This window comes from Pseudophryne corroboree, chromosome 3 (genome assembly GCF_028390025.1).
Source record: "Pseudophryne corroboree isolate aPseCor3 chromosome 3, aPseCor3.hap2, whole genome shotgun sequence".
Taxonomy (NCBI): domain Eukaryota; kingdom Metazoa; phylum Chordata; class Amphibia; order Anura; family Myobatrachidae; genus Pseudophryne; species Pseudophryne corroboree.
The window spans coordinates 20,916,428-20,944,293 of NC_086446.1; the positions used below are offsets into that span (position 1 = coordinate 20,916,428).

The window sequence follows — 27,866 nt, forward strand, 5'->3', positions numbered from 1 at the left end:
CTAACTGAGGCTTGGAGGAGGGTCATAGGGGGAGGAGCCAGTACACACCATGTGACCTAAAAAGCTTTTTAGATGTGCCCTGTCTCCTGCGGAGCCCGCTATTCCCCATGGTCCTGACGGAGTCCCCAGCATCCACTAGGACGTTAGAGAAAAGTGCTTATTACTCACCTGTGCTGATATCTGTAGGGATTTCCTCCTCCTTACACTGCTGATCACCCCTCACATACGTCTCTTCTTCTCCCTCTGTATCTTCTGCCTTCATATCAGTCACATGCGTCTCTTCTTCTCTCTCTGTATCTTCTGTCTTCATATCAGTCACATACGTCTCTTCTTCTCCCTCTATATCTTCTGGCTTCATATCAGTCACATACGTCTCTTCTTCTCCCTCTGTATCTTCTGCCTTCATATCAGTCACATACGTCTCTTCTTTTCCCTCTGTATCTTCTGCCTTCATATCAGTCACATACGTCTCTTCTTTTCCCTCTGTATCTTCTGGCTTCATATCAGTCACATACGTCTCTTCTTCTCCCTCTATATCTTCTGCCTTCATATCAGTCACATACGTCTCTTCTTCTCCATCTATATCTTCTGTCCTCATATCAGCCACATACGTCTCTTCTTCTCCCTTTATATTAGTCAGATCTTCACCCTGAATAACCCATATATAAATGAATGCGTTATTAATGCCGGACATCATTACTCAGAGTAATCAGGAGACTATCAGAGTATTAGACACACAGCTCTGTACAGACCATATAGTGCAATGGTTCTCAGTCATATCCTGCTGGGTCCCCCATCCAGTCGATTTGCCTTATTTGTACCCCTGACATTTGCAAAGCAATATATTTGTAATTAATATAATCGCTATCAGATAAAATGTTTAGGTGCCGTTATATATAAATTATATAAACATTTAAGAAAAATAACACAATAGAACTAATTGCCCATATTTCTCACATATTACACTTTATGACATATGTAAAATATACAATAAATCTGTGATCTCCAACTGCTTTCTTATACAGGAATAGATGTTTTGATGTTATCAGGGTCCTACTGTGGTGCATGGGGCTAGAGACCCCCAATTACACTGCTTTCCCTGTGTCTCATTATCACCTGGAATGACTGATACAGTGACCGTCACTTTGGTATATTGGCGAGACCCTAAATCCCACCTACCTGATCCTCCTGTGGGATCCTGTGATTCTCCTCTGTACAATCCTGGGAATACAGAGGACGGGGACATCTCTCTGGGGTATCTCTGTTACTGGGCCCATCTGTAGGAGACACATAGTGACTGAGTACAGTGTATATAAGTGATTATCAGGTGATGTGTGTATATAGGGGCCCCCATACCTGCTCTCCCCTGTACAATACATGACAGTCTCCTCTTACCCAGTGATGTGAGGGGCCGGTGATTCTCCATCATCACGTCCTTGTACAGACCCCTGTGTTCCTCTATATTCTCCCACTCCTGCATGGAGACATAGACAGTGACATCATGACAGCTTATAGGCACCTGACACACACAATGAAACAGTCATCACCCAGACACATCCCCTGGTGTTACTGTATAATGCCCCATTCCCAGCAGTCACCTCTCCAGTCATCACCCAGACACATTCCCTGGTGTTACTGTATAATGTCCCATTCCCAGCAGTCACCTCTCCAGTCATCACCCAGACACATCCCCTGGTGTTACTGTATAATGTCCCATTCCCAGCAGTCACTTCTCCAGTCATCACCCAGACACATCCCCTGGTGTTACTGTATTATGTCCCATTCCCTGCAGTCACCTCTCCAGTCATCACCCAGACACATCCCCTGGTGTTACTATATAATGCTCCATTCCCAGCAGTCACCTCTCCAGTCATCACCCAGACACGTCCCCTGGTGTTACTGTATAATGTCCCATTCCCAGCAGTCACCTCTCCAGTCATCACCCAGACACGTCCCCTGGTGTTACTGTATAATGCCCCATTCCCAGCAGTCACCTCTCCAGTCATCATCCAGACACATCCCCTGGTGTTACTGTATAATGTCCCATTCCCAGCAGTCACCTCTCCAGTCATCACCCAGACACATCCCCTGGTGTTACTGTATAATGTCCCATTTACAGCAGTCACCTCTCCAGTCATCACCCAGACACGTTCCCTGGTGTTACTGTATAATGTCCCATTCCCAGCAGTCACCTCTCCAGTCATCACCCCGACACATTACCTGGCGTTACTGTATAATGCCGCATTCCCAGCAGTCACCTCTCCAGTCATCACCCAGACACATCCCCTGGTGTTACTGTATAATTCCCCATTCCCAGCAGTCACCTCTCCAGTCATCACCCAGACACATCCCCTGGTGTTACTGTATAATGCTCCATTCCCAGCTGTCACCTCTCCAGTCATCACCCAGACACATCCCCTGGTGTTACTGAATAATGCCCCATTCCCAGCAGTCACCTCTCCAGTCCTCACCCACACACATCCACTGGTGTTACTGTATAATGTCCTATTCCCAGCAGTCACCTCTCCTGTCATCAATCAGACACTTCCACGGGTGTTACTGTATAATGCCCCATTCCCAGCAGTCACCTCTCCAGTCATCACCCAGACACATCCCCTGGTATTACTGTATCATGTCACATTCCCAGCAGTCACCTCTCCAGTCATCACCCAGACACATCCCCTGGTGTTACTGTATAATGCCCCATTCCCAGCAGTTACCTCTCCAGTCATCACCCAGACACATCCCCTGGTGTTACTGTACAATGTCCCATTCCCAGCAGTCACCTCTCCAGCATCACCCAGACACATCCCCTGGTGTTACTGTATAATGCTCCATTCCCAGCTGTCACCTCTCCAGTCATCACCCAGACACGTCCCCTGGTGTTACTGTATAATGCCCCATTCCCAGCAGTCACCTCTCCAGTCCTCACCCAGACTCGTACCCTGGTGTTACTGTATAATATCCCATTCCCAGCAGTCATCTCTCCAGTCATCACCCACACACATCACCTGGTATTACTGGATAATGTCATATTCCCAGCAGTCACCTCTCCAGTCATCACCCAGCCACATCCCCTGGTGTTACTGTATAATGTCCCATTCCCAGCAGTCACCTCTCCAGTCATCGCCCAGACACATTCCCTGGTGTTACTGTATAATGTCCCATTCCCAGCAGTCACCTCTCCAGTCATCACCCAGACACGTCCCCTGGTGTTACTGTATAATGTCCCATTCCCAGCAGTCATCACCCAGACACATCCCCTGGTGTTACTGTATAATGTCCCATTCCCAGCAGTCATCACCCAGACACATCCCCTGGTGTTACTGTATAATGTCCCATTCCCAGCAGTCACCTCTCCAGTCAGTAGCTGAATGATCTTGTTGGTGAGTTCCAGGAACTTCTGGTCATTGCCTCTCTCATGTATCAGTGAGTGAGCTTGAGGCACCGTGATGGAGCTCTGGATCCTGCTCAGTCCTCCTGACACAACAGGACTGCTGCTTGGTATTTCACACTCAACAGATATCTTCCTCACTATGGTGTAATCCTTTATATTGTGAAAGACACCAAATATTACTGCATACACTCCCAGATCCCCTCACCTCCCCAGTAACATAGTAACTAAGGTTGAAAAAAGACAATTGTCCTTCGAGTTCAACATATTTGTGGTCTCCTATGCAGTCTTATTATAGGACTAGTTATTTTTATGTTAGGACTAGTTCAACACCTTTAAGAATGGGTCCGATAAATTCCTATTGGATAAAGATATTCAGGGTTATGGTGCGTAGGCACGCATTATAGTTACTATAACTAGTCCAACCCTGAATATCTTTATCCAATAGGAATTTATCGAACCCATTCTTAAAGGTGTTGACTGAGTCGGCCATTACAACTCCCTCAGGCAGGGAATTCCAAACACGTATTGTCCTTACTGTGAAAAAAACTTTTCGCCTCAATGTGCGGAAACTCCTCTCCTCTAACCTAAGTGAGTGACCACGTGTCCTCTGTGCTGATCTTATAGAAAACAGGTCCCTCCCATTGTCTGTGTATTGACCCCTTATATAGTTGTAGATGTTGATCATGTCCCCTCTTAATCTCCTCTTTTCCAATGTAAACATGCCTAACTTTGCAAGCCTTTTCCTTGTATTCCAGCGTCTCCATGCCCTTGATTAGTTTGGTCGCCCGCCTCTGAACCTTTTCTAGCTCCAGGATATCCTTTTTGTAATATGGTGCCCAAAATTGCACAGAGTATTCAAGATGTGGCCTCACTAGTGATTTATATAATGGGAGTATAATACTCTCGTCCCTTGCATCAATTCTCCGTTTTATGCATGCTAATATCTTATTAGCCTTCTTTGCTACAATCCTACTTTGGGTACTGCTGCTTAATTTATCTATGTGAACACCCAAGTATTTTTTCCAGTACAGAATCCCCTAATATCACCCCATTTAGTATGTAGGTGTAATTTTTGGTCTTGCCCCCACAGTGCATTACCTTACACTTGTCTGTGTTGAATCTCATTCTCCATTTTGCTGCCCATGTTTCCAGTTTAGTTAAGTCGTTCAGAATCCCCCTTCATATTTATAACCTTACACAATTTGGTATCGTCTGCGAAAATTTACACCATACTCTCTAGACCTACTGTTAGGTCGTTGATGAAAATGTTGAACAAAAGTGGTCCAAGTACAGACCCTTGTGGCACACCACTTAGTACTTTAGTCCAAATTGAAAATGATCCATTGACCACAATGCGCTGCTCCCTGTTAACTAACCAATTACTGACCCAAGTGCATATTATGCTCCCTAGCCCTATTTTTTGTAGTTTATAGATACGACGCATGTGTGGTACAGTGTCGAAAGCTTTGGCAAAGTCTAAAAAGATTATATCCACCTCCTTACCCTGATCCAGGTTCGCACTTACTGTTTCATAAAAGCCAAGATGACCTTATTTGCTTAAACAAACTTTTTAATACTGTCCCTTAGAATACCTTCCAATACTTTCCCCACTATAGATGTAAGACTAACTGGTCTAGAATTACCTGGTTCAGCTCTGCTCCCCTTTTTGAATATCGGCACTACCTCCACTATACGCCACTCTTTGGGAATCATACCCGATTTAACCGAATCCACGAAGATCAAAAATAGAGGTCTTGTATTTCAGCGTGCAGCTCCATAAGAACCCAGGGGTGAATTCCATCGGGACCAGGTGACTTATTAATCTTTAACTTTTTTAATCGGTCACAGACTACCTCCTCACACAAATAAGCATTTAGCAGTGGGATATTATCTTTGTTGAGATTTTGTGTTAAACCCAGCATTTGGTTCTCTCTGGTAAATACCGTTGAAAAAAACTTGTTTAGTTTGTTTGCTATGTCATTATCATTTTTAATTAAGACTCCCCCTCCAGTCATGTCCCTGTATTATTACTATAGATATGTGATGTCACTGTGACACACCCATATCCCCTCACCTCCCTAGTCATGTCCCTGTATTACTACTATAGATATGTGATGTCACTGTGACACTCCCAGATGCCCTCATCTCCCCAGTCATGTCCCTGTATTATTACTATAGATATAAGTGATGTCACTGTGACACTCACAGATCCCTTCACCCCCCCAGTCATGTCCCTGTATTATTACTATAGATATATGATATTACTGCATACACTCCCAGATCCCCTCACCTCCCCAGAGGCACCAACAGGCTAAAGCTTTAGGCTGTCCCAGGATGCATTGGGGCCTCCTCTATAACCCTGGCTCCAGGCACTGTGGGCTCAGTTTTATTACCCAGTCCAATTGAGGAGCAGGCAAGAGAGAAGGCAGATGTTAGTCACATAGAACCACATTCTCACAACAGGAGAAGGGACCAGCGGCTAATGCCATACAAACCCATAGATGCTAGGTGCGTCAGGGTGGGCGCCCTGTGGAACCCAATGTACCTCGCAGAAAGAGAGTTAATCATGGTAAGTCTACCATAACTTTCCTTTTCTGCAGCAGGGTACATTGTGTTCCACAGGGAAACATCAGGGATGTCCTAAAGCAGTTCTCAAGGGAGGGGACTCGCCTTAGCGGATATGAGAACCCGGCGTCCAATGGAGGCATCCGCCTCGGAAGTATCAAAGGCATAGAACCTAATGAACGTGTTCACTGAGGACCACGTAGCCGCCTTGCACAATTGTTCTGCGGACGCGCCACGGTGGGCCGCCTAAGAAGGTCCAACAGACCGAGTAGAATGGGCTTTAGAAATAGCAGGAGCTGGGGGACAACCCTGCGCATAAGCTTGTGCTATCACCATTCTAATCCTACTGGCCAAGGATTGCTTATTCGCATGCCAGCCACGTTTGCGGAAACCAAACAGGACTAAAAGGGTATCTGACCTCCTGATAGAGGCAGTCCTCTCCACATATATGCGGAGAGCCCTTACCGCATCCAAAACCCGCTCTTTGGAGGACAAATCAGAAGAGATAAAGGCCGGGACCACAATCTCTTGTTTAAGGTGAAAAGATGACACCACTTTAGACAAATAACCTGGGTGAGTTCTAAGAACTGCCCGGTCATGATGAAATATCAGAAAGGGTGGACGACAGGACAACGCACCTAGTCCGACACCCTTCTAGCAGAGGCAATAACCAGTAAAAACAGGACCTTGGCCGTGAGCTATTTAAGGTCCACCGACTCAAGAGGTTCAAATGGAGACTCTTGCAGGGCATTCAGGACAACATATAGATCCCATGGAGCCACAGGAGGGACATAGGGAGGCTGAATCCGTAACATACCCTGAGTGAATGTCAGGTATAGACGCAATCTTTCTCTGAAACCATACCGACAAGGCAGATATGTGAACCTTGAGGGAGGCTAGACGAAGGCCTAAGTCCAGACCTTGTTGCAGAAAAGCCAGAAATCTGGAAGTTATGAATCTGTATGCATCTTAATTCTTATCAGCACACCAGGTGAAATAAGAATTCCAGACCCTATAATAAATACGGGCAGATGCTGGTTTGCGGGCTTTCAACATAGTTTGTATAACCGCCTCAGAAAATCCTTTGGCCCTCAGGAGTGATGCTTCAAGAGTCACGCCATCAAAGGCAGTCTGGCCAGGTCTGGGCAGAGACAAGAGCCCTTTACAAGGAGGTCTGGGTGCTGAGGAAGTAGCAGGGGACGCTCTGTCAATAGACCCTGCAGGTCTTGAGAACCAATGCCGTCTGGGCCACGCCGGAGTGACTAGAAGTAGTATTGCTCCTTCTTGCTTGAACTTCCGCAGGACCCTGGGCAGGAGTGACACTGGAGGGAATACGTAGGGCAGCCGAAAGTCCATGGAACGGCTAGTGCGTCCACAAATGCTTCTTGAGGATCCCTGGTCCTTGATCCGAAGACCAGAACCTTGTGATTGTGTCAAGACGCCATCAGGTCTACATCTGGTAGGCCTCACGTCCACTAGTAGTTGAAAGACTTCTGGATGAAGACTCCACTCTCATGCGTGCACGTCCTGACGACTGAGGAAGTTCGCTTCCCAGTTCAGGACACCCGGAATGAACACTACCGATATTGCTGGCAGATGGCGCTCCACTCAACAAAGGAATTTTGACACTTCCATCATTGCCATGTGGCTTCGAGTGCCGGCTTGATGGTTAATGTATGCCACCACGGTGGCGTTGTCTGACCATACTTGAACAGGCCTGTTCTGTACCAGAGGCAGGGCGAGAGTTAATGCGTTAAACACTGCCCGCAACTCCAGAATGTTTATTGGGAGGAGTGATTCCTCCTTGGTTCAGCAACCCTGAAAGGAGTGTTGCTCCAACACCGCATCCCATTCCCGCAGACTGGCATATGTTGTCAGGATCCAGAAGGGACGGCCCCTGCTCAATTGCTGATCCTGTAGAAACCAGGTCAGCGACAGACGAACCCCCGGAGTCAAAGTGATCATGTGAGTTCTGATCTGATGAGGTAGGCAGTCCCACTTGGAACGGATTAACCTCGGCAAAGGGCGAGAATGAAATCGAGCGTACGCCAACATGTCGAATGCCGACACTATTAGGCTATGTACTAGCATCGCCGAGTGCTTTAACACTCCGGGACAACAAAGGAAGCATCGTATCCTGTCCTGAAGCTTCAGGACTTTCTCCAGAGACAAGAACAGACGTTGACTGTGTGTCTAGGAGTGCCACCATGTGCACCATGCTCTGACCTGGGACCAGCGAGGATTTCTTCCAATTGATGAGCAACCCGTGGGCTTGTAGGAAGTTTATCGTCAGTTGTAGATGACAGAGGAGGACATCGTGGAAGTCTGCCAGAATCAGCAAGTCGTCCATATACGGCAGGATAATGACTCCCTGGCAACGCAAATGGGCCATTTTTACGGCCATTACCTTGGTGAAGATCCGAGGAGCCATAGCCAGTCCAAATGCAGAGCCTGGAACGGATAATGGAGGTTGCCAATAGCAAACCGCAGATACTGCGGATGTGACATGGCAATAGGTATATGCAGGTAAGCATCCTAGATATTCAGGGATACCACATTGTCTCCGGGTTCCATCACCAGTACAATAGAGCACAGCATTTCCATACGGAACTTGGACACTCTCACAAACTTGTTCAGTGATTTGAGGTGGAGTATAGGCCGGAAAGACCCATTGGGTTTCTGAACTAGAAACAGGGTCGAGTAGTAACCTCTGCCTCTCTGGGCCAGAGGTACCGGCACTACCACTCCTGTATTCAGGAGAGAACTCGCAACCTTTTGCAGAGCTTGCATCTTTAACGGATCCGAGGGAATAACCGTGGCACAAAACTGGCGAGGGGGACCACTCTTGAAAGAGACTGCATACCCGTGAGAGACAACTTCTCGCACCCATGCGTCTGAAGTGGTATTTAACCAGACCTGGGTGAACTGACAAAGTCGGCCTTCCACCCTGGGGTTCCCCAGGGGAAGGCCCGGCCCGCAATGCGGCAGGCTTGTCTTGTTTGGAAGCAGGCTGACGGGTCGCCCAGGACTGCTTTGTCTTGAGCTAAGTGGTTTTGGTAGCACGAGATTGTCTTGGGTATGCCTGATGATTTGCTTTACCTTGAGGCCGAAAGGAACGAAATGTGGTACTTTTAGCCTTCTGTGCAGAAGGATTAGTATTTGGGAGAAAAGCAATCTTAGCAGCCACCAGTTCAGACACAATTTTATTAAGGTCTTCCCCACACAAAATGTCCCCCTTAAAGAGGAGTATCTCCAAAGTCTTTTGCAGTCTAGGTCCACCTTCGATGACCTCAACCACAGAATACGGCAAGCCAGGACAGACGTAGCTGACGCCTTGGCAGCCAACACAACCTCCTCAGAGGACGTCTCCTGAATTTATTAGGCGGCATTGGTAATGTGAGACAGGTATTGTCAGATATATCCTCGGGCAGCTCTCCCTCTAATGCCTGAACTCAATACCTTTAGCAGCCCAGGGGGCAGCCATAGTGGGTCCAGTGATCGCACTGAGCAAAAAAATTTGTGTGTCCCAGGGACCCCTCACTTCCAAAAAATGGGGTCCTACTCCAATATTTCTGGGTCCCATCACATATTATGGGGAGTAAGGGCAGGCAAGGAGGGAGGTAGGTACAAGCAGTACTGTGGGTTTGGAGGCAGTAAGGGTAAATAGAAGTTTAGGCAGTACTGGGGGAAAGGTGGGGGGTTAGGTTTATAATACACACAATAATAACTATCTATGTACACACACACACACACACACACACACACGTAGAAGGGCACTCCGAGATATGGGGTAAAGCTCTCGGGGTGCCTTCCCAAAGGAATCATTTGCAAATACAGGTGTCCCCCAATGGAAAGAAGAGGCGGCACTCAGTCTCGGAGAAAAAGTGAAGCTATGGTTTTATTGAAGCAACGTGAGAAGGCCAACGGGCCTTTACATACTTTATACTAAATAAAGTAGCATATGGTCTGGCACTCCATTCAACTGAAAAACTATGCCGGTTGCCTCCAGAAACTGTAGCATATCCACACCGGCGGTGACTTTTTCCACTTGTTACATAACTCTGCCGGGAAAGGATAGCGAGCCAAGGCCGGTAGACCAGGGTTCCTGTCTGATGTCCACCAAATGGTCAGATTGGGGTAATAGATTTTATAGCCACCTTCTGCCGTTTAAACATGTCCGTTTTCTTGGTGACAGTAGTGGAATCCTGATCATTAGTGATTTGTAGGATCTGCTTAATAGCAACCACAGGGACATCAATTTGCAATGGAGAATCCGGTGTGTGACAGGACAGTATGCTCCTCCTCCTCTTCAGATGAAACATCTGAGAGATTAGTGGATTGTCAGGAGGAAGCAGCCGCTTAGATGACCCAGAGACACGGGAGTAACCTGGAGTAGATTTTTGTCTGACCAAGGATTGATTTAACTGCTGCAACTGGGTAGACAAAGTTTCCGCCAAAATCGGATTAACCATAGGGGCAATTTGTGGCTGTAGTGGCACAGGTGGTCCCATAGGGGGAGTAAGGCGTTCCACCAGAGTATCCAGTAGGTTTGAGAATGCAGCCAAGGGTGGCTCCTGATTAGTTATAGGAGCTGCGGACTGACTGGGAGATGTATGACACACAGTACACCATCATGCAGAACTTCCCCCTCTGGTAAATCCTTGGCGCCTGCTCTGCATGATGCAGGAGCATCCCCAGACTTACTGCCCTTCTTGTTAGACATTGTACACAAATGCAACAGAGCGGTTTAGTATGATTAAGCCAGAGAGAGTAAAACACCTGTGAATAAATCAGTTTAGGATGTGACTGAATATCTTACGTGACTGAGTAGAACACACGTATTGGGTAAATACTGTGACGCATTATATGTATATATATATATATATATTATATGACCCTGACGCACCTAATCCCTTAGGGTACAGAATATAGTGATAGATATATCTGGGAAACATTGAAAGTGAAACCTCACAGCAGATACAGGCACACACAGTCACAGGCAATGCAGATAATGATCATGACAATATCACTGCACTGGACTAGTATATGTACAGATTATATATATATATATATATATATATAGATAGATAGATAGATAGATAGATAGATAGATAGATAGATAGATAGATAGATAGATAGATAGATAGATAATAGATATGGCATGGTCCTAGACCAGAGGTATATATCGGAATACTCGTACAATATATTCTGTAGTAGCTACACTTTTTCTTAACTAATGCTGTCTGTATAAAGACATGTAGAATACTCAAGTGTTTGTAAAGTCACAGCGCTGTATACAGGCGGCTTTACATGGAGACCTAGCCCTGCAGTCCCGAAGACCAGCCACAGCTATGCTTAGAAGATGGCCACAGCTATGCTTAGAAGATGGCGCCCATCTTCTCTGTCAGGGAGTAAGGGAAAGTGTGAGGCAGCTCCACGGTGGGAAAAGCTGCAGTAGATGGCGCCCTGAGCCGGGGCTACAAGTCAAGCGATGACTCCCCTATGCTGAACTTCCACCCCGAGTACAGTGAGCCTTATTAATGGGGTGTTAGTACACCCAACCTGTACGCAATACGTCCCGGTGGTCTAGTGGGGTCCCTGCACTGTGGCAGTGTAAACGCCAGCGGCGCGGTCCATCACCCTAAACCGCGACAGGAACACGATTTAACGTCGGGTCCCGCCTGGGGGATCCTCTTACCTCCTCACCGTAGCAGCCACGCGAACCAGGAGAGCGTCTGTGACTATGTGACTAAATCCGGAGCATCTCCGCCGTAAGTACCCGGGAACAAACCGCGGGAGTATGCGACACCGCTTGGGAGATGATGGCGTCGCAGTTCTGAATGTCACACTGAAATAACAGCGCTGCGGCCCATGAAGTCTTCTTAGAAAGCTTTTTCAAGGCTGCCCAGCGCAGCTCCCCTGTTAAGTGACCTGCTAAAAACTGAGCTCACGGTGCCTGGAGGCGGGGTTCTAGAGGAGGCCCCAATGCATCCTGGGACAGCCTAAAGCTTTAGCCTGTTGGTGCCCCTTGATCAAGATCCACTCTACACCCCTGATGTTTCCCTGTGGAACACAATGTACCCTGCTGCAGAAATATTAAATCCCTACAATTACATATAATAATAAAAATAATAATAATAGGACACTAAACGTTGCTCCCCGTGTATAAAAATAATAACAGGACACCACTGACCACTCTTCCTGTATAGTAGAACATAACCTACTACTCCCAAAGTATAACAATAGTAAGGACACCACAGGCTGCTCTCCCTGTATAATAATAACAGGACACCACAGGCTGCTCTCTTTGTATAATAATAATAATAAATAAGATTTTACTCACCGGTAAATCTATTTCTCGTAGTCCGTAGTGGATGCTGGGACTCCGTAAAGAAAGCTTTAGGACTATCTGGTGTGCACTGGCTCCTCCCCCTTTGACCCTCCTCCAGACCTCAGTTAAGATACTGTGCCCGGAAGAGCTGACACAATAAGGAAGGATTTTGAATCCCGGGTAAGACTCATACCAGCCACACCAATCACACCGTACAACTCGTGATACTATACCCAGTTAACAGTATGATAACAACAGAGCCTCTGAACAGATGGCTCTCAACAATAACCCGATTTGTTAACAATAACTATGTACATGTATTGCAGAAAATCCGCACTTGGGATGGGCGCCCAGCATCCACTACGGACTACGAGAAATAGAATTATCGGTGAGTAAAATCTTATTTTCTCTGACGTCCTAGTGGATGCTGGGAACTCCGTAAGGACCATGGGGATTATACCAAAGCTCCCAAACGGGCGGGAGAGTGCGGATGACTCTGCAGCACCGAATGAGCAAACTCAAGGTCCTCCTCAGCCAGGGTATCAAATTTGTAAAATTTAGCAAAAGTGTTAGACCCTGACCAAGTAGCCGCTCGGTAAAGTTGTAAAGCCGAGACCCCTCGGGCAGCCGCCCAAGATGAGCCCACCTTCCTTGTGGAACGGGCTTTTACTGATTTAGGCTGCGGCAGTCCTACTGCAGAATGCGCAAGCTGAATAGTGCTACAAATCCAGCGAGCAATAGTCTTCTTAGAAGCAGGAGCACCCAGCTTGTTGGGTGCGTACAGGATAAATAGCGAGTCAGTTTTCCTGACTCTAGCCGTCCTGGAAACATAAATTTTCAGGGCCCTGACTACGTCCAGTAACTTGGAATCCTCCAAGTCCCTAGTAGCCGCAGGCACCACAATAGGTTGGTTCAAGTGAAAAGCTGATACCACCTTCGGGAGAAACTGAGGACGAGTCCTCAACTCTGCCCTATCCATATGGAAAATCAGATAAGGGCTTTTACAAGACAAAGCCACCAATTCTGATACACGCCTGGCCGAAGCCAGGGCCAACAGCATGACCACTTTCCACGTGAGATATTTCAAATCCAAGGTTTTAAGTGGTTCAAACCAATGTGATTTCAGGAACCCCAAAACCACATTGAGATCCAAGGTGCCACTGGAGGCACTAAAGGAGGCTGCATATGCAGAACTCCCTTGACAAATGTCTGAACTTCAGGCAGAGAAGCCAGTTCTTTTTGGAAGAAAATCGACAGAGCCGAAATCTGGACCTTAATGGACCCCAAATTGAGGCCCATCGTCACCCCTGCTTGCAGGAAATGCAGGAATCGACCCAGTTGAAATTCCTCCGTTGGGGCCTTCCTGGCCTCACACCAAGCAACATATTTCCGCCAAATGCGGTGATAATGTTTTGCAGTTACATCCTTCCTGGCTTTGATCAGGGTAGGGATGACTTCTTCCGGAATGCCCTTTTCCTTCAGGATCCGGTGTTCAACCGCCATGCCGTCAAACGCAGCCGCGGTAAGTCTTGGAACAGGCAGGGCCCCTGCTGCAGCAGGTCCCGCCTTAGCGGTAGAGGCCATGGGTCCTCTGAGAGCATCTCTTGAAGTTCTGGGTACCAAGCCCTTCTTGGCCAATCCGGAACCACGAGTATAGTTCTTACTCCTCTCCTTCATATTATTCTCAGTGCCTTGGGAATGAGAGGCAGAGGAGGGAACACATAAATCGACTGGTACACCCACGGTGTCACTATAGCGTCCACTGCTATCGCCTGAGGGTCCCTTGACCTGGCGCAATATCTTTTTAGTTTTTTGTTGAGGCAGGACGCCATCATATCCACCTGTGGTCTTTCCCAACGGTTTACAATCATTTGGAAGACTTCTGGATGAAGTCCCCACTCTCCCGGGTGGAGGTCGTGCCTGCTGAGAAAGTCTGCTTCCCAGTTGTCCACTCCCGGAATGAACACTGCTGACAGTGCTAACACGTGATTTTCAGCCAATCGGAGAATCCTTGTGGCTTCTGCCATTGCCCTCCTGCTTCTTGTGCCGCCCTGTCTGTTTACATGGGCGACCGCCATGATGTTGTCTGATTGGATCAGTACCGGCTGGTTTTGAAGCAGGGGTCTTGCTTGGCTTAGAGCATTGTAAATGGCTCTTAGCTCCAGAATATTTATGTGTAGTGAAATTTCCTGATTTGACCACAGTCCCTGGAAATTTCTTCCCTGTGTGACTGCTCCCCAACCCCGAAGGCTGGCATCCGTGGTCACCAGGACCCAGTCCTGTATTCCGAATCTGCGGCCCTCTAGAAGATGAGCACTCTGCAGCCACCACAGTAGAGACACCCTGGTCCTTGGCGACAGGGTTATCCGCTGATGCATCTGAAGATGCGATCCGGACCATTTGTCCAACAGGTCCCACTGGAAAGTTCTTGCGTGGAACCTGCCGAATGAAATTGCTTCGTATGACGCTACCATCTTTCCCAGGACTCGTGTGCATTGATGCACCGACACCTGTCCTGGTTTTAGGAGGTTTCTGACTAGAGATGACAACTCCTTGGCTTTTTCCTCTTGAAGAAACACTTTTCTGCTCTGTGTCCAGAATCATTCCCAGGAACAGAAGACGTGTCGTAGGCACCAGCTGTGACTTTGGGATATAGAGAATCCAACCGTGCTGTTGTAGAGAAAGTGCTACCCCCACCAACAACTGTTCCTTGGATCTCGCCTTTATTAGGAGATCGTCCAAGTACGGGATAATTAAAACTTCTTCCAAAAGGAGTATCATCATTTCGGCCATTACCTTGGTAAAGACCCTCGGTGCCGTGGATAACCCAAACGGCAGCGTCTGGAACTGATAGTGACAGTCCTGTACCACAAACCTGAGGTACTCCTGGTGAGGAGGGTAAACGGGGACATGCGGGTAAGCATCCTTGATGTCCAGTGAGACCATGTAATCCCCCTTGTCCAGGCTTGCAATAACCGCCCTGAGCGATTCCATCTTGAACTTGAATCTTTTTATATACGTGTTCAAGGATTTCAAATTTAAAATGGGTCTCACTGAACCGTCCGGTTTCGGTACCACAAACATTGTGGAATAGTAACCCCTTCCTTGTTGAAGGAGGGGTACCTTGATAATCACCTGCTGTGAATACAGCTTGTGTATGGAATCCAACACTGCCTTCCTGCCTGAGGGAGTTGTTGGTAAGGCAGATTTTAGGAAAATGGCGGAGGGGAGGCGTCTCGAATTCCAGCATGTACCCCATAGATACTACCTGAAGGATCCAGGGATCCACCTGTGAGCGAGCCCACTGTGTGCTGAAATTTCTGAGACGGGCCCCCACCGTACCTGGGTCCGTCTGTGGAGCCCCAGCGTCATGCGGTGGACTTAGCGGAAGCGGGGGAGGACTTCTGCTCCTGGGAACTGGCTGTATACTGCTGCTTTTTCCCTCTACCTCTGGCAGAAAAGATGCGCCTTTAGCCCTCTTGTTTTTATGGGGCCGAAAGGACTGTACTTGATAATACGGTGCTTTCTTTTGCTGTGAGGTAACCTGTGGCAAAAATGCTGATTTCCCAGCCGTTGCCGTGGAAACGAGCTCAGAAAGACCATCCCCAAGCAGCTCCACCCCTTTATAAGGCAAAACTTCCATTTGCCTTTTTGAATCGGCATCGCCTGACCACTGCCGAGTCCATAACCCTCCCCTGGCGGCAATGGACATTGCGCTTATTTTTGATGCCAGCCGGCAAATATCCCTCTGTGCATCACGCATGTATAAGACAGCGTATTTTATATGCTCTATTGTCAGCAATATATTGTCCCTATCCAGGGTATCAATATTATCCGACAGGGAATCCGACCACGCAGCCACAGCACTGCACATCCATGATGAGGCAATAGCTGGTCGCAGTATAATGCCCGTGTGTGTATATATAGACTTCAGGGTAGCCTCCTGCTTTCTATCAGCATGTTCCTTTAGGGCGGCCGTATCCGGAGACGGTAGTGCCACCTTCTTTGACAAACGTGTAAGCACTTAATCTACCCTAGGGGGTGTTTCCCAACGTGACCTATCCTCTGGCGGGAAAGGGTACGTTGCTAATAACCGTTTAGAAATTACTAATTTCTTTTCGGGGGAAGCCCATGCTTCTTCACACACTTCATTTAATTCCTCAGATGCAGGAAAAACTACTGGTAGTTTTTTCTCACCAAACATAATACCCTTTTTTGTGGTACCTGGGGTAATATCAGTAATGTGTAATACATTTTTCATTGCCTCAATCATGTAACGGGTGGCCCTATTGGAAGTTACATTGGTCTCCTCCTCGTCGACACTGGAGTCGGTATCCGTGTCGACGTCTGTGTCTGCCATCTGAGGTAGCGGGCGTTTCAATGCCCCGATGGCTTTTGAGACGCCTGGACAGGCACAAGCTGAGTAGGCGGCTGTCCCATGTCGTCAAACCTTTTATGTAAGTAAGGAGCTGACACTGTCACGTAATTTCTTCCATAAGTCCATCCACTCAGGTGTCGACCCCGCAGGGGGTGACATCACATTTACCGGCATTTGCTCCGCCTCCACATGATTTTACTCATCATACATGTCGACACAGCCGTACCGACACACCGCACACACACAGGGAATGTTCTGATAGAGGACAGGACCCCACAAAGCCCTTTGGGGAGACAGAGGGAGAGTATGCCAGCACACACCAGAGCGCTATATAACACTGGGATATCACTATACAGAGTGTTTTCCCCTATAGCTGCTTGTATTACATATACTGCGCCTAAATTTAGTGCCCCCCCTCTCTTTTTTACCCTTCTGTAGTCAGGACTGCAGGGGAGAGCCAGGGAGCGATCTTTCCAGGGAAGCTGTGAGGGAAAATGGCGCCAGTGTGCTGAGGGAGATGGCTCCGCCACTTTTTCGGCTGACTTTCTCCTGCTTTTTCTGGAATTCTGGCAGGGGCTAATTTACACCTATATAGCCTCTAGTACTATATATGGTGTATTTTTGCCAGCCAAGGTGTTAGTATTGATGCTCAGGGCGCCCCCCCCCCCCCCAGCGCCCTGCACCCATCAGTGACCGGAGTGTGAGGTGTGCATGAGGAGCAATGGCGCACAGCTGCAGTGCTGTGCGCTACCTTGTTGAAGACCGAAGTCTTCTGCTGCCGATTTTCTGGACCACCTTCTTGCTTCTGGCTCTGTAAGGGGGAGGGCGGCGCGGCTTCGGGACCGGACGACGAGGTCAGGTCCTGTGTTCGATCCCTCTGGAGCTAATGGTGTCCAGTAGCCTAAGAAGCCCAAGCTGCAAGCAGGTAGGTTCGCTTCTTCTCCCCTTAGTCCCTCGATGCAGTGAGCCTGTTGCCAGCAGGTCTCACTGAAAATAAAAAACCTAAAACTAAAACTTTCACTAAGAACCTCAGGAGAGCCCCTAGTGTGCACCCTTCTCGGCCGGGCACAAAAATCTAACTGAGGCTTGGAGGAGGGTCATAGGGGGAGGAGCCAGTGCACACCAGGTAGTCCTAAAGCTTTACTTTTGTGCCCAGTCTCCTGCGGAGCCGCTATTCTCCATGGTACTTACGGAGTCCCAGCATCCACTTAGGACGTCAGAGAAATAATAATAATAAGAATTTACTTACCGATAATTCTATTTCTCGTAGTCCGTAGTGGATGCTGGGAACTCCGTAAGGACCATGGGGAACAGCGGCTCCGCAGAAGACTGGGCACAAAAGTAAAGCTTTAGGACTACCTGGTGTGCACTGGCTCCTCCTCCAAGCCTCAGTTAGGATACTGTGCCCGGACGAGTGTACACAATAAGGAAGGATTTATGAATCCCGGGTAAGACTCATACCAGCCACACCAATCACACCGTACAACTTGTGATCTGAACCCAGTTAACAGCATGATAACAGAGGAGCCTCTGGATAGATGACTCACAACAACAATAACCTGATTTAGTTAACAATAACTATGTACAAGTATTGCAGACAATCCGCACTTGGGATGGGCGCCCAGCATCCACTACGGACTACGAGAAATAGAATTATCGGTAAGTAAATTCTTATTTTCTCTGACGTCCTAGTGGATGCTGGGAACTCCGTAAGGACCATGGGGATTATAACAAAGCTCCCAAACGGGCGGGAGAGTGCGGATGACTCTGCAGCACCGAATGAGAGAACTCCAGGTCCTCCTCAGCCAGGGTATCAAATTTGTAGAATTTAGCAAACGTGTTTGCCCCTGACCAAGTAGCTGCTCTGCAAAGTTGTAAAGCCGACACCCCTCGGGCAGCCGCCCAAGATGAGCCCACCTTCCTTGTGGAATGGGCTTTTACAGATTTTGGCTGTGGCAGGCCTGCCACAGAATGTGCAAGCTGAATTGTATTACAAATCCAACGAGCAATAGTCTGCCTAGAAGCAGGAGCACCCAGCTTTTTGGGTGCATACAGGATAAACAGCGAGTCAGATTTTCTGACTCCAGCCGTCCTGGAAACATATATTTTCAGGGCCCTGACTACATCCAACAACTTGGAGTCCTCCAAGTCACTAGTAGCCGCAGGTACCACAATAGGTTGGTTCAGATGAAACGCTGAAACCACCTTAGGGAGAAAATGAGGACGAGTCCTCAATTCCGCCCTGTCTGAATGGAAGATCAGATAAGGGCTTTTACAGGATAAAGCCGCCAATTCTGACATGCGCCTGGCCGAGGCCAGGGCCAACAGCATGACCACTTTCCATGTGAGATATTTAACTCCACAGATTCAAGTGGTTCAAACCAATGTGACTTTAGGAACCCCAAAACTACATTTAGATCCCAAGGTGCCACTGGAGTCGCAAAAGGAGGCTGTATATGCAGTACCAGTTTTACAAACGTCTGAACTTCAGGAACTGAAGCTAGTTCTTTCTGGAAGAAAATTGACAGGGCCGAAATTTGAACCTTAATGGACCCCAATTTTAGGCCCATAGACACTCCTGTTTGCAGGAAATGCAGGAATCGACCTAGTTGAAATTCCTCCATCGGGGCCTTACTGGCCTCGCACCATGCAACATATTTTCGCCAAATGCGGTGATAATGCTTTGCGGTTACATCCTTCCTGGTTTTGATCAGGGTCAGGATGACCTCATCCGGAATGCCTTTTTCCTTCAGGATCCGGCGTTCAACCGCCCTGCCGTCAAACGCAGCCGCGGTAAGTCTTGGAATAGACAGGGTCCTTGCTGGAGCAGGTCCCTTCTTAGAGGTAGAGGCCACGGGTCCTCCGTGAGCATCTCTTGAAGTTCCGGGTACCAAGTCCTTCTTGGCCAATCCGGAGCCACGAGTATAGTTCTTACTCCCCGTCTTATAATTCTCAGTACTTTTGGTATGAGAGGAAGAGGAGGGAACACATACACTGACTGGTACACCCACGGTGTTACCAGAGCGTCCACAGCTATTGCCTGAGGGTCCCTTGACCTGGCGCAATACCTGTCCAATTTTTTGTTTAGGCGTGACGCTTTGGTTTTTCCCAACGGTTTACAATCATGTGGAAGACTTCTGGGTGAAGTCCCCACTCTCCCGGGTGGAGGTCGTGCCTGCTGAGGAAGTCTGCTTCCCAGTTGTCCACTCCCAGAATGAACACTGCTGACAATGCTATCACATGATTTTCCGCCCAGCGAAAAATCCTTGCAGCTTCTGCCATTGCCCTCCTGCTTCTTGTGCCGCCCTGTCTGTTTTACGTGGGCGACTGCCGTGATGTTGTCCGACTGGATCAGCACCGGCTGACCTTGAAGCAGAGGTCTTGCATGGCTTAGGGCATTGTAAATGGCCCTTAGCTCCAAGATATTTATGTGAAGTGATGTCTCCAGGCTTGACCACAAGCCCTGGAAATTTCTTCCCTGTGTGACTGCTCCCCAGCCTCGCAGGCTGGCATCCGTGGTCACCAGGACCCAGTCCTGAATGCCGAATCTGCAGCCCTCTAGAAGATGAGCACTCTGCAACCACCACAGGAGAGACCTGGTATTAACAAACAATCAGGATTTGGTATCGGGTATTATAGTAGGGGAACCCATAGGAAACAGCGACCACAATATGGTCACATTCAATATCAGTTTCTACAAACAGCCCTATACTGGCTCAATTAGGACTTTAAACTTTAGCAAAGCCAACTTTGAAATGATGAGGGTATTTTTCAGGGATATTGAATGGGAAGGTTTGTTTTTAGGAAAAAATACTACGGAGAAATGGGAGGTACTAAAATCCCTGCTAGCTAAAAATACACTCAAATATATTCCTATGAGTAGCAAAAAAGGGAATAAAAATCATAAACCGATGTGGCTTAACAAAAAGATTAAGGAATTTATGGGCAAGAAAAGGCGAGCATTTCAAAAATACAAATCTGACGGGGATGCAGAGTCATTTCAGCAATATAAGGAATGTAACAAAAATTGCAAAATGGAAATTAGAGCGGCTAAAGCAGAAACTGAAAAACTAGTAGCAAAGGAAAGCAAAGCGAATCCCCAAAAAATCTTTAAATACATTAATAGCAAGAGATTAAAAAAGGAGAGTATAGGCCCTTTGAAAGACAAGTTGGGAGTCTTAAGCAAAAATGATAATGACATAGCGGACACACTAAATGAGTTTTTTTCAACAGTATTCACTAGAGAGGACCCAATTCAGGGACTGACACACAATCTCAATAATGACAATATCACACTGATAGGTACTTATTTAAGCGAGGAAGTAGTCTGTGACCAATTAAAACATTTAAAGATTAATAAATCACCAGGGCCCGATGGTATTCATCCAAGGGTTCTAATGGAGCTTCACTCTGAACTGGCAAAACCACTATCTTTGATCTTTGAGGATTCAGTTATATCAAGTATGGTTCCCAAAGACTGGCGTATAGCGGAAGTAGTGCCTATATTCAAAAAGGGAAGTAAAGCTGAACCAGGTAATTATAGACCAGTTAGTCTTACATCTATAGTGGGGAAAGTATTGGAAGGTATTCTAAGAGATAGTATTCAGAAGTTCCTTGAAACCAATAAGGTCATTAAAAGGAATCAACATGGGTTTATGAAGGACAGATCCTGTCAAACCAACTTACTTGGCTTTTATGAAACAGTAAGCGCAAACCTAGATCAGGGTAAAGATGTGGATGTAATCTTTTTAGACTTTGCCAAAGCGTTCGATACTGTACCACACATGAGACTTATATACAAGCTACAAGAATCAGGGCTAGGAAGCACAATATGCACTTGGGTCAAAAACTGGTTAGATAATAGGAAGCAGCGCGTTGTGGTTAATGGATCTTTTTCAACTTGGACTGAAGTGCTAAGTGGTGTGCCGCAAGGCTCAGTATTAGGACCGCTATTGTTTAATATTTTCATTAACGACCTAACAGAAGGTCTAGAGAGCATGGTGTCAATTTTTGCAGATGATACCAAATTGTGTAAGGCTATAAATACAGAGGAGGATGCCGAGTCTCTTCAGAACGACTTAGTTAAATTAGAAGCATGGGCAGCCAAATGGAGAATGCGCTTCAACACAGACAAGTGTAAGGTAATGCACTGTGGTAACAAGAACAAAAATTACACCTACCTACTAAATGGGGTAAAATTAGGGGATTCTGTACTGGAAAAGGACTTAGGTGTCCTCATAGATAGCAAGCTAAGAAGTAGTATCCAAAGTAGGACTGCAGCAAAGAAGGCTAATAAGATATTAGCATGCATAAAACGGGGTATTGATGCTAGGGACGAGAGTATTATACTCCCGTTATATAAATCACTAGTGAGGCCACACCTTGAATACTGTGTACAGTTCTGGGCACCGTACTACAAAAAGGATATCCTGGAGCTTGAAAAGGTACAGAGGAGGGCGACCAAACTAATTAAGGGCATGGAGACGATGGAATACAAGCAAAGGCTTGAAAGACTAGGCATGTTTACATTGGAAAAGCGGAGACTAAGAGGGGATATGATCAACATCTACAAATATATAAGGGGACAATACACAGAGCTTGCGCGGGACCTGTTTTTGGTTAGATCAACACAGAGGACTCGTGGACACTCGCTCAGGTTAGAGGAGAGGAGATTCCGCACAATACAGTGTAAAGGCTTTTTCACGGTAAGGACAATACGTGTTTGGAATTCCCTGCCCGAGGGAGTTGTAATGGCGGAATCTGTCAACACCTTTAAGAATGGGTTAGATAAATTCCTATTGGAAAAGGATATCCAGGGGTATGGTGCATAGTCATGCATTATAGTTACTATAAATAGGGATAAAATGCAATGGCTGACAGCAGCATCAGTCAGAAATTTTAGTCAAATCATCATGCATAGGACACCACAAATAGGTTGAACTCGATGGACAATTGTCTTTTTTCAACCTCAGATACTATGTTACTATGTTACTATGACACCCTTGTCTTTGGTGACAGGGTTATCCGCTGATGCATCTGAAGATGCGATCCGGACCATTTGTCCAGCAGGTCCCACTGGAAAGTTCTTGCGTGGAATCTGCCGAATGGAATTGCTTCGTAGGAAGCCACCATTTTTCCCAGGACCCTTGTGCACTGATGCACTGACACTTGGCCTGGTTTTAGGAGGTTTCTGACTAGTTCGGATAACTCCCTGGCTTTCTCCTCCGGGAGAAACACCTTTTTCTGGACTGTGCCCAGGATCATCCCTAGGAATAGAAGACGTGTCGTCGGGATCAGCTGCGATTTTGGAATATTGAGAATCCAACCGTGCTGCCGCAACACTACTTGAGAAAGTGCTACCCCGACTACCAACTGTTCCCTGGATCTTGCCCTTATCAGGAGATCGTCCAAGTAAGGGATAACTAAAACTCCCTTCCTTCGAAGGAGTATCATCATTTCGGCCATTACTTTGGTAAAGACCCGGGGTGCCGTGGACAAACCAAACGGCAGCGTCTGAAACTGATAGTGACAGTTCTGTACCACAAACCTGAGGTACCCTTGGTGAGAAGGGTAAATTGGGACATGGAGATAAGCATCCTTGATGTCCAGAGACACCATATAATCCCCTTCTTCCAGGTTCGCAATCACCGCTCTGAGTGACTCCATCTTGAATTTGAACCTTTGTATGTAAGTGTTCAAGGATTTCAGATTTAAAATAGGTCTCACCGAGCCGTCCGGCTTCGGTACCACAAACAGCGTGGAATAATACCCCTTTCCCTGTTGTAGAAGGGGTACCTTGATTATCACCTGCTAGGAATACAGTTTTGTGAATGGCTTCCAATACCGCCTCCCTTTCGGAGGGAGACGTCGGTAAAGCAGACTTTAGGAAACGGCGAAGGGGAGACGTCTCGAATTCCAATTTGTACCCCTGAGATACCACCTGAAGGATCCAGGGGTCCACCTGTGAGTGAGCCCACTGCACGCTGAAATTTTTGAGATGGGCCCCCACCGTGCCTGAGTCCGCCTGTAGAGCCCCATCGTCATGCTGAGGACTTGGCAGAAACGGGAGAGGGCTTCTGTTCCTGGGAACTGGCTGTTTGCGGCAGCCTTTTTCCTCTCCCTCTGCCACGTGGCAGAAATGAGGAGCCTTTTGCCCGCTTGCCCTTATGGGGCCGAAAGGCCTGCACCTGATAATACGGCGTCTTCTTATGTTGAGAGGCTACCTGGGGTAAAAATGTGGATTTCCCAGCCGTTGCCGTGGCCACCAGGTCTGTTAGACCTACCCCAAATAACTCCTCCCTTTTATAAGGCAATACTTCCATATGCCTTTTGGAATCCGCATCACCTGACCACTGTCTTGTCCATAACCCTCTTCTGGCAGAAATGGACAGCGCACTTACTCTTGATGCCAGTCGGCAAATATCCCTCTGTGCATCACGCATATATAGAAATGCATCTTTTAAATGCTCTATAGTCAGTAATATACTGTCCCTATCTAGGGTATCAATATTGTCAGTCAGGGAATCCGACCAAGCCACCCCAGCACTGCACATCCAGGCTGAGGCGATTGCTGGTCGCAGTATCACACCCGTGTGAGTGTATATGCATTTTAGGATATTTTCCTGCTTTCTGTCAGCAGGTTCCTTAAGGGCGGCCGTATCCGGGGACGGTAGTGCCACCTGTTTAGACAAGCGTGTGAGCGCTTTATCCACCCTAGGGGTGTTTCCCAACGTGCCCTATCCTCTGGCGGGAAGGGGTATGATGCTAATAACTTTTTAGGAATTAACAGTTTTTATCGGGGGAAACCCACGCATCATCACACACTTCATTTAATTCCTCAGATGCAGGAAAAACTACAGGCAGTTTTTTTCTCACCAAACATAATACCCTTTTTGGTGGTACTGGTATTATCAGAAATATGTAAAACATTTTCCATAGCCTCAATCATGTAACGTGTGGCCCTAGTGGAAGTCACATTCGTCTCTTAATCGTCGACACTGGAGTCAGTATCCGTGTCGGCGTCTGTATCTGCCATCTGAGGTAACGGGCGTTTTAGAGCCCCTGATGGCTTTTGAGACACCTGGACAGGCACAGGCTGAGTAGCCGGCTGTCTCATGTCATCAATCTTTTGTAAAGAGCTGACACTGTCACGTAATTCCTTCCATAAGCTCAGCCACTCAGGTGTCCACTCCCTAGGGGGTGACATCTCCATTACAGGCAATTGCTCCGCCTCCACACCATTTTCCTCCTCATACATGTCGACACAATCGTACCAACACACAGCACACACAGGGAATGCTCTGATAGAGGACAGGACCCCACTAGCCCTTTGGGGAGACAGAGGGAGAGTATGCCAGCACACACCAGAGCGCTATATATATACAGGGATAACCTTATAGAAGTGTTTTTCCCCTTATAGCTGCTGTTTTATTAATACTGTGCCTAATTAGTGCCCCCCTCTCTCCGGGCACAGTATCCTAACTGAGGCTTGGAGGAGGGTCATAGGGGGAGGAGCCAGTGCACACCAGGTAGTCCTAAAGCTTTACTTTTGTGCCCAGTCTCCTGCGGAGCCGCTGTTCCCCATGGTCCTTACGGAGTTCCCAGCATCCACTAGGACGTCAGAGAAAATAATAATAATAACAAGCCACAACAGGCTGCTCCCCCTGTATAATAATAACAACATGACACCACAGTCTGCTCCCCCTGTATAATACTGTTAACAGGACACCACAGGCTGCGCCCTCTGTATAATAATAATAATAACTGGACACCAAAGGCTGCTCCCCGTTTAATAATGTTAACTGGACACCACAGGCTGCTCCCCCTGTATAATAATGTTAACTGGACACCACAGGCTGCTCCCCCTGTATAATAACCATAACAGGACACCACAGGCTGCTCCCCCTGTATAATAATGTTAACTGGACACCACAGGCTGCTCCCCCTGTATAATAATCATAACAGGACACCCCTGTATATAAAGACGCCATTACCTGATCACGACGGAAACTGGAAGGCGGCAGCAACCAATAGAAACTCACTTCCTGTGTATGGAACACACAGCCCGGAAGTGAGGTGAAACGCACAGGACGGAATAATGGTATGATTGGCACAGGCTGCTTCCTGATGACTGGCTCCTCCGCTTCTACAGCACCACCCTATGTATTTACTATTACCATACATGTCCTCTGTGTAGGAGGCCGGCGGCCATTTTTTTATAGACCAGTACGGCAGCTGCAGCAGCAATAGGTTCCCCCCGGCCATGTAGTGACGTCAGGAGCGGCGGCCATTTCCCCCTGGTCTGAGCTCCGCCTTCCTTCAATCGTTCCCACAAAGCAGCAGGAGCAGAGAGCAGCCATTGCTGTGTCTGGCAGCATGTAATGATATTATTATTATTATTATTATTATTCTATAGGCTGAGCAGCTCTGGTGTCAGGTTCTGTACTACAGGGGGAGCAGCCTCTGGTGCCTTGTTATAGTGCAGCTGGAGCAGCCTCTGGTGCCGCATTATCCCTGTACAGGTGGCTGACACTCTAGTGTTCTATTACTGTGATACAGGTGGTGCAGACCCCGCCTTTACCGTAATACAGGTGGCGCAGACCCCGCCGTTACTTAATACAGGTGGCGCAGACCCCGCCTTTACCGTAATACAGGTAGCGCAGACCCCGGCGTTACTTAATACAGGTGGCGCAGACTCCGCCGTTACTGTAATACAGGTGGAGCAGACCCCGCCTTTACCGTAATACAGGTAGCGCAGACACCGCCGTTACTTAATACAGGTGGCGCAGACCCCGCCGTTACTGTAATACAGGCGGTGCAGACCCAGCCGCTACCGTAATGCAGTTGGCGCAGACCCCGCCGTTACCGTAATACAGGCGTCGCAGACCTCTCCATTACCATAATTCAGGCGGTGCAGACCCCGCCAGTACCGTAATAGAGGTGGTGCAGACCCCGCCGTTACCGTAATACAGGTGGTGCAGACACCGTCGTTACCCTAATATAGGTGACGCAGACCCCACCGTTACCGTATTACAGGTGGCGCAGACTCCACCGTTACTGTAATACAGGTGGCGCAGACCCCGCCATTACCATAATACAGGTGGCGCAGACTCCGATGTTATCGTAATACATGTGGTGCAGACCTCACCTTTATTATAATACAGGTGGCGCAGACCCCGCCGTTACTGTGATACAATGGCCGCAGACCAATAATATACAGGGGGAGTTGCATGTGACATCCTACTATACAGGAGGAGCGGCCTGAGTTGTCATAATGTAACCCCCTCTTACCACCTATGGGTAATTAATACAGAAGTGCCTCCATCCAAGCTGTAATTAATCTATGGGCGTTGCTTGGGTAAGCACGATTATGTAGGCAATCTAATAGTCTCCTACATGTAGGTGTGTAATATATTTCTCATAGGTCCTAGAGGATGCTGGGGATTCCAAAAGTACCATGGGGTATAGATGGATCCGCAGGTGCTTGGGCACATTATAAAGACTTAAACTGGGTGTGAACTGGCTCCTCCCTCTATGCCCCTCCTCCAGACCTCAGTTAGACTTTGTGCCCAGGAGTGATGGGTCACACACTAGGGGAGCTCTCCTGAGTTTCTCTGAAAGACTTTATGTTAGGTTTTTTATTTTCAGGCAGACCTGCTGGCTACAGGCTCCCTGCAGCGTGGGAGTGAGGGGAGAGAAGCAGGACCTACTTCTGTGAGTTTCAAGGCTCTGCTTCTCGGCTACTGGACACCATTAGCTGCAGAGGGTTCGATCACTTGGTGCGCCTAGCTGCTCGTTCCCGGAGCCACGCCGTCACCCCCTCACAGAAGCCAGAAGAAAGAAGCCGGGTGAGTATGAGAAGAACAGAAGACTTCAGTAACGGAGGTAACAGATTGTGCTACACTCCATGCTCCCACACACCAACGCACTCACTGGGTGCAGGGCGCTGAGGGGGGAGCGCCCTGGGCAGCAGGTTGCTGATGTCTTTTTTTGTTTGTAGCTGGCAAAAAAAGTATCTGGGTGCCTCAGCACCGTATCCCATACCCCCGCCAGCATATAGTGCGCGCCATTACTCCCCCGCCGCAGGCTTCCATGGGTGCGGGGCGCTGGGGGGGGGGAGCGCCCTGGGCAGATGTGTTAAGGCCTCTGTGACTCTGCAGGTGCCGGAGCTCCGTGTTCCGGACACCCGCCACTAT

At 47.8% G+C, this 27,866-nt stretch overlaps 1 protein-coding gene across 1 annotated transcript in view; it reads right to left on the bottom strand.

Moving 5' to 3' along the window:
- Positions 1-27,866, bottom strand: part of LOC135057080 (gastrula zinc finger protein XlCGF48.2-like) — an 88,572-nt gene that overhangs the window by 19,297 nt on the left and 41,409 nt on the right. The window contains exons 3-9 of the mRNA XM_063962978.1: positions 8,189-8,413; positions 6,428-6,489; positions 6,068-6,208; positions 3,356-3,547; positions 1,396-1,474; positions 1,180-1,277; positions 169-649 (exon numbers count right to left, since the gene is read on the bottom strand). Coding sequence (XP_063819048.1) covers positions 169-649; positions 1,180-1,277; positions 1,396-1,474; positions 3,356-3,547; positions 6,068-6,208; positions 6,428-6,489; positions 8,189-8,413 — 1,278 coding nt within the window. The remainder of the gene's footprint in view (positions 1-168; positions 650-1,179; positions 1,278-1,395; positions 1,475-3,355; positions 3,548-6,067; positions 6,209-6,427; positions 6,490-8,188; positions 8,414-27,866) is intronic.